Genomic DNA, 13,255 nt, shown 5'->3' on the forward strand with positions numbered 1-13,255 from the left:
TGTTGGAGAAGCTTTTCAACACAGTGAGCACTGTCTTGCTGCTTTGTTCAATTTGGAAAGGCGTACCAAACAACCTACCGGTTCGGAATCCTGTGCGGACTGTCAGTTTAGGCATTCATAAGTGGATGCTTAAGGTTTTGAACTACTTTCTGTCACACGTCCTTTTAAGGGTGTCTTGGTACCACCTGATCAAAAACGTTTATTCAGGAGAACGGGGTATCTCAGGGGTGTATTCTAAGCACACTTTTTTCTGTGAAAATAGATTAGCGAAACGGTCTCCAAATCTATTATATACTAGCTGAGTGTTGGCAATCTTCATATTGTCTGCACATCCTCCAACGTATCAGCGCATGAAATACAAATACAGTTAATAAACTAGCAACATGGGTCGAGATAAATGGATTTCAGTTTTTCCCATGGAAGGTAGTCATGTTCAGGCTCAGGCAAAGTATGCAAAGAAATTCCACCCTGCTCCTAAACTAAACTGAAATGTGAGAAAAACTTTTGGACAAACTGGCATGTTTGCTTCACATAAACACGCTAGGAAAGAAAACCTCCAAATTCCTAAAGATAATGAAAGTTATTTCACTGAACGTCCGATAGGGCACCCCTTCTAAATATACGTCACTGTGTTATACGTATCTGCTTAGGTTACGGGTGCGTAGTGTATGGTTCAGCTAGGCCGCCACACGTAAAGCAATTAGACTAGATATATAATTTACAGGGATGCAACATCTGTGCCAATTGCGCCATTTTGATACAGCTGCATATTTCTGCGCTAAGTTGCACCATAAATGTGAAGTTTGTTAAATTTGCGCCACGCTGCGCCAAAATTCCCCGACTAGCCGCAAAAGTTTGTCATACTCAGGGACAACTTTCTGCGGCCGTGATATGGCCAGTCACGACGTTTCAGAAACTGCGGCACGCGTCACTGGCCTTTTATATAGTTTTATTTTGAGATGACGGCACGCCGTTCTAACGCCTACTCATATTTTTTTTTTTTTTTTTTTTTCTCTTGCATCCACGTGCTTCTTTCGCTCCTCGAGTACGCTGAACCGTTAAGGTTTGAAGATGCTTCGCCACATGGGTTACAGTTTGTGCGGTGAAGCATTCGCATAACGCAAAGGGGCCGTTTGTAACGCGGCACCACGGATACTGCGTCTCATTGCGAAAGGGCTGTGGTGGTACTTGTGATTTTGGAGCTATGCCCCAACACTGTTTTAAGCGCCGCATGTTTTTATTGGATGCACCTCTTAGTTTTTTTTTTTATGCGGCTCATGGAAGTTTTCGCTATTTTGTTGAAAGCGAATCACGGGCCGAAGAAGCGCTCGCTCGTCAGTTTTCTTTGTCTAGGACTTGCTTTCTTATCTGCTTTCGGCATTTGCCGTTTCGCCTTTTGGTCGCTGCTTTTCTTTTTTGTCTTCTTTTGTGTTTGCTTTTGAATCAGCATTTTTATCATTGCTTTGCTTTTCTACTGCGCTCGCTTTTGGGCACAGACTGATCGCAGTCACGGCTTCGAATTGAGCTATTCTGCAGCTGCCCTCGCAACACACAAGCTGTGGATTTCGCAGACAGTAAAACATCGTTGTATGAGTCTTGCGAGCAATTAAGATAAGATCCCGTGACTAAAATTGTCAAACCATGCTAGGTGCATGGTTTGACAACAAAAACAAAATAAAAGGCATATTCTTTATTATTTTTTTTTAAATTTTTATTGGGCCCCGAAGTTTGAAAGACTAACTTCTCCGGTTTTATGGCCCAAATTCCTTTTTGTTGTTGTTGTGATAGCATTATTTGCAGTACAAAATGCTTATGTACAAAAATATTTACTCGCCGGATTCCTAAAGGAATTATACTAAGCGCTGGTGATAGGTGGCCCTTCCTGAATATGCTTTGGATCACATTCATACAGTCCGATATCCACATTTTTTGTTTGTTGCAAAAGTAAGGTTCGTTCCCTGTTTAACTGCTCCGAAATTTGAACTCATCTTCAAAGTGCAGTTCTTTTTTATTTTTTTCTTGTGAGCTGCTTCATACCTTTTACTGCTCAAAAAATTGCTACAAATCCTATTTCAGTTGTTGCACCCCAGTATTTAGTCGTGCGCATCTCATGTGGCGCACATGGAACATGCCCCACTGATAGTCGATGTGAAGGAAAATCACCATTTGACTCAAATGTGCATATGTTCTCAGAATTATATGGCCATGGAAAAATAACCTTTGTTTTTCGATTGTTACAACTTACCACTTTCGTATAATATTCACAAATAAACCCCTAGCAACGAAGCTATTGATTAGAAGGTTCGAAAAAAATGTGCCGCGAACTTCCTATTTTGGACACATTTCCTGGTATATTTCAAAGCAATAACACACTTCCTCTGTGGCTTTATTCTCCAACAGTCGGTTATTTCACTATTATACTCACTCCGACAAGAATCCAACCTCACATGTGTGCATCGTTACTTTGTCCGCGACTAGGAGGTCCAGGGCACAAGGTACAACACCAAACACGTAATTAAGTATACTGTGCGAGAGAGCCTGGACCAGAGCGCGCGCACCACACACAAGAACTTCCTTCTCGTCGCTGGTCTTCTCTGTGGCAAGAATATAAACATCGTATTGAAATAGAAATATAACTACACAGAACTTTATACGGACTGCTCAGAAACTGTTACTTATGTTGGATGCGCAGCAGTGCAGGAGAAATAAAAAAAAAAAAACAACTTCCTCTGTGTGCATCAATAATTACACCAGAATGCTAGTTAGCCTTGTTAGCTGTGGACAAAATAATGAACGAGAACATCAGGAACAGTGTGATCTACAAGGAATCACTGAAAATAGTCGCATCACTATTACCGAGAAATACAGCATCACCATTACTTGGCGATTCAATACATAACCACATAAAGGTAACAACACAGGGGCATAACATTATATTCTGCGGGGTCCCAAGCCACGTACATACTGACAGAATGAGAGCAAACAGGTGCGCTGCACAAACTCGCAGCACGAAAATAATGAAAATAACCATACCCCATAGACATTCCAAATGGTTTGGTTTGGTATTGGGTTTACCGTCCCAAAGCGACTCAGGCTGTGAGAGACGCCGTAGTGGAGGACTCTGGAAATTTCGACCACTTGGTGTTCTTTAACGCGCTCTGACATCGCACAGCACACGGGCTTCTAGCTTTTCGCCTCCACCGAAAAACAGCAGCCGAGGCCGGGATTCGATCCCGCATGCCTGGGCACAGTAGTCGAGCGCCCTAACCACTGCGCCAACTCTGCGGGGTTCGCATTCCAAATGGAGTGATGAATAAGAAATTACGCCTAGTGAGGCCCATTTTGAGAGAGTGGAAATCGAGTAGAGGTCAGGAACGTTCTATGGTAAATGATGCGGTGCCTTCACGCATCTAACACAAATCTTTTTAATAATGGATCAGGACAAGCCTACCTGCGAAGTATGTGGAGAGATTCTGTCAGCCGCCTCTTATTCGCATGCCCAAACTTGAGAGACTACGAAGAAAACGGCTTACTGTATTTTACAGTTATTCTATCCCATTCCACCTCAGCGTTCTCTTTAGTGCTGGAGCGATTCTAGACTTTTCTTCCTCTAGTTTTCTAAAGGAATGAGTTTTTTAACAAACTATAGCTTTTAGCACATTCATTTTCTGCATGAAAGACATACATTTTAACAAAGTTCTTGACTCATGATGGTCTTAGTTGCTTACGATTCATACAACTCAACACAGCGTGTCGTTGCCCCTCTGCGGTGGCGCAAATGTTAGGGCACTCTACTACAGAACCCAAAGACGCAGGATCGAATCCCGACCACAGTGGGCGCTTTTTGATGGAGGTGAAAAGCAAAACATTCGTATTCTGTGCGATGTGAGTGCACGTTAAAGAACCCTAGATGGTTTAAATTTCTGAAGCCCTCCACTACAGCTTCTCCCATAGCCTGAGTCTCGTTACTGCGTTAACCCCTAACTAGGTCAATTTAAACCAAACAACACATCATCACCGCCAGCCTGACTACACCCACAGAAGGGTAAAGGCCTCTCCCGGTGCACTTCCAACCAATCCTGTGCCAGCTGCATCCATTTGATCCCCGCGAACTTTAAACTCATCTGACCGCATAATTTTATTAGTATACAGTCGTAAAAATACACTCGATGCCAGCGGAGCCTTCATTTTGAATAAATTGCAAGCTCGAATTAACAAGTTTTCCCCAAATTTCACAACGCTAAAAAAGCCTTACAAGATGCATTAGTTTCTTGGAAAGAACTTCAAAGAGGAACTCGTTCGGTTCCTTATGGCGATAATTTCTCCAGAGAGCCTCTACTTATGAACGGAACTTGCTAAAGTCATCTGCATTTAGTTTTTTAGATCAATTCCATGAGTCTTTGTGGGTAACAATTTCGTTTACTGTAACGTATCTTCCTTCCCATTTGATGATGCTGTTATGTGAAAGATAAAATAGACTGCTTTCTTTTTTAATGCTTGTACAGAGAGGACGAATATTGTACAAAAACATTGAGAGTTAAATTAGATGCTGTTCTATATGTTTTACTTAATTTCAAAATGAGAATGCGTTGAATAACTCCCAACTTCTTTAGTATATGAGCATGTGGGGGAGCCATATGTAATTACTTTTTCTAAGGCTCCAAAATATAGTTGTCGTAAGTGTTCAGATGTCATGCCCCAATTGTTACTAGTAAGTTTTGTCAACTTTAAGGTGATATTGCAATTTTTTCTTGCATATATATTTTAAATTAAGGATGAAAGATAATTGTTCATCAAAAACAACACCTAATATTTTTTTATTTCTTTACATTGGTTAATGTATCGCCCTTTCATTTTAACTTGCGGAGGCCTTTTCTGGTAGGCTTTTCCAAGAAGTAAAAATAAGAATTGAAAATTAATTCTTGTTCATCTGCCCACTATGAGACATGATTTAATGCTAGTTTACTATTTTGTTTTTTCTTCTAGATTTAACGTTGACTAATATGGTGATACCGCCCGCAAAGGCTGGAATATCGAATTGTGTTGGTTTACGCCGTTTTAATAGTCCTGCAACCATTAGATTCTTTCTTTCTTTCTTTATTCAATACTGCGGACCTTGTACAGGTCCAAGCAGGGTGGTAACATGGCAACAAAACAATAATAACAAAGGTAATAAACATCAAATTGTGGAGAAAGGCAATAATGAATCATTCCAGTCGGTTACTGTGCGAGGAAAAAATGTAAACTTGAATAAATCAGTTCGTGCGAAATACGGCGTCAGCGAGTTAGGATGATAGTGGCGCGTATGCCTCGATGATAAAAGCGACAGATATGGTGAAGGGTTAATAGCTAGGTCTTGATTCCAAAGCGCGGAAAGAAATTGCAAGCGTAAACTTTTTCCTCGTTGTTCAAGACATTCAATACCATTAACCTGCATTAATTCAAAGTGTGAGTCATATGGAGAAAATTTAGAGTAAATGAATCTCACAGCTTTTCTTTGTACCTTTTCTCTCCCAGCTTTTCTTTGTAGATTCCAGAGAGGCGGGCCCAGATGTGACCCCTGTAGTGATACTTTCTTGAGTTTGTATTGCATAACGTTTTCCCATGTTAATCCATATATGTTACGGGGGTATTTTTGCTTTTGCAAGTACGGTTGCTATGATTTCTCTATTTATATAGTTAAATTTATTTTTTTTATGTTTAATGGTATAATGCGAACTTTTTGACCTTTTTTCCACTTTCTGTTTAATAATTTAATTCAAGAAAAAGTGGGCAAATGAACTGTGCATTCAGCTAAAAAAAGAACTAGTATCTCATGTAAAAAGAACGTTATTCACTCTGACTTCCAAATATATGCAGATGGATCAGAATCTGGAAAAACAGTTGGAAGCAGCATTTGTAGTCTTCGACAAACGTAGGGATGTCATCCATCGAGCAAAATATACACTTCCCTCATATAGCAATAATTTTATAGCAGGAACAGTAGCAATTAAAGAATAAAAAATTATGTTAAAAGTCACACTCAGGGAAAACACTGTCAGATTTTAACAGACAGTTTATCGACCTTAGAGGGATTATGGAACCCTTTTAAAATTAATTGTTTTATCCAAAGTATTAGACGAATTGCTCATTGAAGGCACTGCTTACAGAATCTCTTACATACGTCAAGGCTCATCAGGGAATGATATGATACGAAATTTCGGAAAAATTAGCCAATAAAACAAGATTTCAAGGTCTATTTATCCAACATCCAATAACGAAGCAGTTTATTAAGAGATAATTTTATGAAGAATCAAAAAGAAGTGGGAATCTAATCTGGCAACAACAGGGCTCAGAATCATGTAGTTATCCATGGATCCCGAATATTTCAAACCTACCTAAATCCTTCCCAACAAACTATATCTTTCTTCACAAGCAATAAGTGGTCACGGACGTTTTCCTTTTTATCTAAAAATATTTGTCATACAAGAAAGCGAAGAATGCATTTCTACAAAACCCGCAATAACATTTGATAATCATATAAAATAATGTAGGTGCCTTAAAGAACAAATTCATGAGCTTCAAAATCTAACATAAGGAGATTTGACAAGACATAAGCCCGAATTGGTTAAATATACTAATCGGTATAAAATTATTGAACAAATTTTAGACTATAAATGAGAACATTGCATGTAACAATTTTCTGACATGTAATTCCGTCTCTGGACGGGAGGGAGAGGCACCAGAGAAATTTGGGAACATCAACCAAAGGCGGTCGTTACCAGGCTGCCAACATAGCACACGCAAGCCCACTAATTGGACAACAGTGGATCTTACTCCTATGGGCAATGTCGCCCAGCACTCCCGACGGGTTTAGTGTTTTTATTAATCTGCTCCCAGTTGGTTGATTCCTTGCAGTATTTTGCTGTGCGAGTTTCTTTTATAACAATCCTCAAGGGTCGCTCATGGGGAAAAAAAAAAAAAAGCGAACAGCAAATTCAGTTTACTGACCACTTGCTCCCGTCAAGTTGAGCGCTACAATATTTCCCCTGAGAGCGAACCAACGAATTATTCTGCTTCTTAAAGCGAACCATCAAATCACTGGTCTGTACCATCTCGATTCCCTCGGGTCGAGCAAACTCCGTTCGGGCCGCTGGTTCCAAACGCCCCCTTGACCTACAGCGCGGATGAATGTGTGTCGTACGAGTTCTTGTTGTTTTTCATTTTTGTCATCTTTTATTTTATATTGTTTAAGTCCATTGTGCTATTGTGCTTTTGGCGGAGTGGGCTGAGCAACGTTGCTTTTCTTTCTTTTGTAAAAGCCAATGCTAACTTTAGTAAGTCTTTCTGGGTATGTTGATGTTTAGTCAGCAGCAAAAGACTCGTATATTACTGAATAAGTGTTGTTGACAAACTTGACCCCCACTCCATTAACATTAACCTCGCAGCCCGTTTCATCTGTAACAGATTCAAGCTCACAGATAGTGTTTCAGACATGATCAACTCCCTAGGTTTAAAATCCCTTCAGGCAAGGCGCACTGAAGCAAGGTTGAAATGTTTGTACCTAATATACAACAATCTGATTAAAATTAACTCCCATGATTACATTACTCCTGTTTCGCGCGCAAGTACGCGTTTTAATCATGGAAAAATGCTAGATAATTGCGAGCATACTCTAATACAGTTAAGCATTCTTGTTTTTGTCAAAACAATTGCAGAGTGGAATGATCTGCCGATGTGTGTAGTGAACAGCCCGAATATAGAAATGTTTATTGATAACTTGAGAGCCTCTCGAATGTGAAACCTTTGTTTGTTTTTTGCATCATCTATTTTCCCTTCCATGAAGCTGTGTAACTTTGTTGTACCTTTTTTAATTGTATCTTTGCTCACCCCTGCTTGGAGTCAAACGAATCCGCAGTATTACTAAATAAATAAATAAAAATAAAAATGTGCGACGTCTGCGCAGAAAAGGACCCCACGATTGTCGTTTTCGAAAATGTGATTAGGGTTTGTCATAGTCTCTGGAATCCGCGCTAAAATATTGCTGTACATACACCATAGTTTATTCTCTAGCTTGCAAAAGTTCGTATTTAATGGAAGTAGCTCCTTTGTTGCCGTTAGAATGCGATAAGCAATAGATGTAGGCCAACCCTGAGTTTTTCCCCGAAATAACCCATAGCTCTCGTCTCTCTCGGCGCGCAGCCCTGGCCAGCCCGAACCGGGTGGTGCGCAAGCAGGTCCTTGAGCTCCTCTCGGCCGTGTGCGTGTACGCTCCGGGCGGCCATGTGCTGGCGCTGGACGCGCTCGACCACCTCCGTGCCTCCACCTCCAGGGAGCACCGGTTCAGCGTTCTGCTGGACGAGCTGTCACACCCCGAGGTGCTGCCGTACGCCGCCACCGTGCTGGCCTTCATCAACTGCGTGCTCATCAGCACCGACGACTTCAAAGAGCGACTACGCCTGCGCAACCAGTTGTTGGGTGAGCGGCTTCACGCATCAAACCCTGCGTGGACTATATTTTCTCAAAGCCACCTAAAAAGGCAAAGAGGCGCTCCTGTCTTTATCCACCACAGAAATGCCGAGTAGGGTAAGCTTCGGATTCGGCTTGTTCTGCAAATGGATAATCCGGATTTAGTTTTTAATCAAGCATACGACTTTATTTGAGACCGATCTACTGGCAAAGTTTCGCTAATATCCACGCGTGCCTGATTACAAGCATTTCCCTGCAGTCAATTCAATGAAATAGAGAAGAGCGTTCCATTAAAACAACTCCGCTTGCGTACAGCGAATATATGTATCGCGGCAAAGCTATCGCGGTACATGGTGCGCTTATCAGGGTACTCGCATGAATGGTGGTCTCTTTCCGCTTTGGGCCATTTAAAAAGAAAGCACGTTTACGGGGCTGACGAATGCGAAGGGTCCTGCCCTGTCCTCATTAGTCTTGCGTGTGCACGTACAGTCGTGATCGCCGTTACCTGCAACGTCCGGTATACGTTTTACTAAGAACCGTGCAACTGCTATTCCAGCGATGCGTTCTGCTGTCGAGCAAAAGAGCAAGCTTCCTTCTAGCGTCCCAGCGTGCTCGTTGCTCTGCAGTAGATGGCCGCCGTCGCAGGTCGATTCGAAAGCAAGAGACTGAAGGCGACAAGTTTGCGCTCGGGGTGCAAGCATCATTAGTACGTGCAGACATTGTAATACTTAGGCCTTTGTTTAATTACTGAAATTACAATTACAAAATGGAGGCGACATAACCGGCGACCTGTGGCCCTAGTGGCAAACGTTGGAAGCCATCATTCACACTTGCACCAATCTCCTGCGATTGTCCTAACACATTTGCTCACTCTTACACGCAGCAATATGTGGACGAGAGTAACAGCATATAGAACCTGCAAAATACACAGAAACAGAAAAAGAAAAGTAAACGGGACAGAGCTGTCCCGTGTAGTTCTTTTGTGTTTCTGTGCCTTTATCTCGTTCTATATATTAGATTCGCACCACTTAAATCAAATGGTCACCATGCTAAAGAGAGTAACAGCACACTTGCCCCAACGCTCTGCCAAGCACGACGGCTCCCTGCATTACTATTACTGAGGCACCCATGCCGCGCGATGAGACCAGTAGCAATGTAGAAAAACTACTTCTGCTTGCGTTGGCTGCAAGGCTTCGATCGTCATGCTCAAAAGTAAGCTCAAGTTGCCTAGAACTTAGCTTTCTTCTGAAGCAAACAGTGACAGAAAAACAAAATACGTGCATATGATTACGTTTTTTGATTAACTAGTTACCAGCGTAGCTGTGTGCCAGCATAGCCTTTGCAATTCATTGAGACTACAACACTTGTGCGGAGCGTGCCTGGGCGGCTCCTGACTGCCAGTGACGTCATGTCATGTAATGTGTTTTGCCAACGCCGACGCTAACGATTCAAGTGAGCGACTAACAGCGTCGCCATAAAATAATCAGGCCACTGTTATGGAAGAAGCGCAGGCTCGGTGTTCCATCGAGATCCCCTGCAGGTATTGCGAATTCCGTTTAAAGTGAGAGTGTTGGGCTGGTTGGTTATGTTTTCATGGTAAACGAGCGCGAAAAGGACGAAAGCATAGAAGACGACAACGCGACACAAGCGCTCACTCGCAACTGGAAGATTTATTCGGGAAACACTGCACTGAAAGTACCGTAAGGGGAAGATACAGAGAAAACAAGAACTAGAACTGTATTTTTTGTTTTCGAATGAATATCTTTTAGTTGCGAGCGAGCGCTTGTGTCATGCTGTCTTCTTCTCTGCTATCTTCGTCTTCTTCGCGCTTGTTTAGCATGCATTTCCCGCCACTTTCTGCAACGGCACGTGACTAAGGATCACTGCTGTTCCACGCTCTTCATCACAAAACGGTGTCGCGTCAGAGTTAGCAGCAGCGAGTTGTTCGTTTCTCCAAACCCTCCAGGAATTCGCTTCGACTCGCGCAGCGACGCAGCGAGAGTCTGATTGTTTACAAGCCATGGTCGAGACAGGCAAGCTTTGGAATGTCGTATACGCGCGGGCACAAAATTCATCACGCGACCACCTGAGCCTCGACAAGCGCCCGTCACAGCCAGCAGGCAGCTGTCATGCAGCGTAAGGTAACGCCGACACGTGCGAGAAAGAAGAGAAAAACTCCATGGTAACAGAAAAAAAAAAAATAAATCATCTCTGATAAAGTCAAGCATTAGTGACCCATGTGCGCATTCAACTAGTACTATGCTTTCCATTCGATGTGGTCCACGAATTCACGCATAGACATGGCGGAAGCTATGCTGCGGCGTGGTCAGATTGTGTTGTTTAGGAAAACGGATTGCGGGGAATCTATGCGGTGCAGTGAGGCCGTGTGACCGTGAAGGAATTCGGGGTTGACGCCAGCCCATGGCCGCCTTTATGACGCGCTCAGGTCTGGGCTTCCTGGAGCTGGTGGAACCGCTACGGCGCGCCGGTGACGACGAGCTGTTCATCCAGTGCCACGTGTTCGAGACGACCCGCGAGGCCGACGACGAGCACGCGCTCAGCCTCGGTCTCACCGCCTCGGGAAACCACTACGAGGCGTTCGCCGCCGTCATGAACAAGGTAACGCACTCCACCTTCAAATCTTTTGGTCGGCCACGCAGGAGAATGTCATTGGTAGTTTTCGATGCTGGCAACTTTTTCATAAATATAGAGGACCTAAAAGACTCTACACTATGCACCTCGAGCATACACCAGCACGCTGTGATTATGATTGTTGTAGGCATACCATGGATTTGTAAAACGCTATTTATTTATTTATTTGTTTATTTATTTTGCCTTCAGGGTACAGTGTACATTACAGAGGGCAATGGCAATTCACGGCAATAAAAAGGAACACAAAGCGTAGTTTATAAAAGAGTATACAAATCAGTAGAGTTAGGAATTATCATGACTAAACCATTTTTTACAACACACTGAATTGATGAACGGTGCACCAAAGCAGCATAACAAATGAGTTAATGAACATAGACGTAGTACTGGTGTAAAGAAGACAAAGAACGGAAAATGCTGCGGCATCGCCATCACCATCGCTTGGCTCCGGCGCCCATCTCTCGTGCTGAAGCTGTGCCCTGCGGCTGGCAATTCGACCCTGCTCTGCCCGAATTACTGGCAGCGCTAGACGTTCAAACGAACTATTAAATCCACATCTCACTTGGTGGAGGTCAATCTGAGGTTCCCTGTACCCATCTCGCCCTGGAACTTCGCAGCAAAACGTTGACTACACCAATGACGGAGCCGACTTCATTGCACCTACCTCCGCCCGTCACCTGCACAGGTGCGATTCGTCAACGGGACCCCGCTACCTTCAGTGGAAGCAGCGATGACGACGTCGACGATTGGCTGACCACTTACGAACGGGTCAGCCGTCACAATAACTGGGACGACAACCGTAAGCTCACCAATGTCATCTTTTACTTGAGCGACGTCGCTAATCTGTGGTTTAGAAACCACGAGTCGGACTTTACTACCTGGGCGAGTTTCAAGACGAAATTTTCTGATGTCTTTGGCCGCCCCGCCGTCCGAAAACTCCGCGCGGAACAGCGTCTTCGGTCGCGACTGCAGCTGCCCGGTGAAACGTTCACCAGTTACATTGAGGACATTGTTGATATGTGTCGTCGCGTTGACCCGACCATGACCGAGGCCGTTAAGATACGTCATGTCCTCATAGGAATTGATGACGGCGCTTTCAACATGCTCGTCGCCAAAGGCCCCACGACGGTCAAGGAAATCTACGACCTATGTCAAAGCTACGACGAACTCCGCAAGGAGCGTGTTTTGATTCGCCAGCCTCAAGCATCACTTGCTGGACTAGCCGCGGAGAGGGAGTCATCTAGCCTCTCTGAAAACATCAAGGCTTTTGTACGTCAGGAGGTCGCACGACAACTGTCCCTGCAGCCATATGTTAAGGAGTCGTCACCAACTGGCCTTGTTCCGGAGCTTCGCCGTGCAATCCAACAGCATGTATCTGAAGTCCTCCCTAATTCTTTTCCTCAATCACCTCCGGTCGCACCCTCAATGCCGTTCCCCACGCCCACAATTTCATCGTCCGGCGTTGCGCCACTGAGCTATGCTCCAGCATTCGCGCCGGCTCCTCCCCAGGTATTGCGTCGCTCATATGCCGAAGTTACTTCAAGTCCACCTCCTGAGCCAGCATATGTCTATGCTTCGCCCCCTATGCGTTCGGCACCAACAGCGTTTGCTCCCCCCTTGCGTCAGACACCATCTCCATCAGCGGCCGTATCGTGTGTCGCCGACTGAGCGCCGTGTTATTGCCCAACAAGTCGATGACATGCTCCAACGCGGAGTAATTAGAGAATCCTGTAGCCCATGGTCGTCTCCTGTGGTCCTAGTTAAAAAGAAGGATGGCTCCATACGATTTTGTGTTGATTATCGCCGTCTCAACAAAATCACTCGTCGTGATGTGTACCCCCTCCCACGAATCGACGATGCCCTAGACTGCTTGCAAGGCGCAGAATTCTTTTCCTCACTCGATTTACGCTCCGGGTATTGGCAGGTGCCCATGGCAGAGGCGGATCGTCCTAAGACCGCCTTTATTACTCCAGACGGACTATACGAATTTAATGTTATGCCATTCGGACTCTGTAACGCCCCAGCCACATTTGAAAGAATGATGGACACTGTACTGCGCGGCCTGAAATGGAACATCTGTTTATGCTACCTTGATGATATCGTCGTCTTTTCAACCGACTTCCCGACCCACCTGACTCGACTTCGCCAGGTCTTCACC

At 44.1% G+C, this 13,255-nt stretch overlaps 1 protein-coding gene across 1 annotated transcript in view; it reads left to right on the forward strand.

The window, feature by feature from the left end:
• LOC146190909 (inverted formin-2-like) overlaps window positions 1–13,255 on the forward strand; it is a 75,325-nt gene that overhangs the window by 23,408 nt on the left and 38,662 nt on the right. Inside the window, exons 2-3 of the mRNA XM_084601293.1 lie at window positions 8,182–8,457; window positions 10,895–11,067. Of these exons, the coding sequence (XP_084457419.1) occupies window positions 8,182–8,457; window positions 10,895–11,067 (449 nt within the window). The remainder of the gene's footprint in view (window positions 1–8,181; window positions 8,458–10,894; window positions 11,068–13,255) is intronic.

The sequence above is a fragment of the Amblyomma maculatum genome, chromosome 4, assembly GCF_055883805.1.
Source record: "Amblyomma maculatum isolate TAMU_Amacu chromosome 4, ASM5588380v1, whole genome shotgun sequence".
NCBI classification, from domain to species: domain Eukaryota; kingdom Metazoa; phylum Arthropoda; class Arachnida; order Ixodida; family Ixodidae; genus Amblyomma; species Amblyomma maculatum.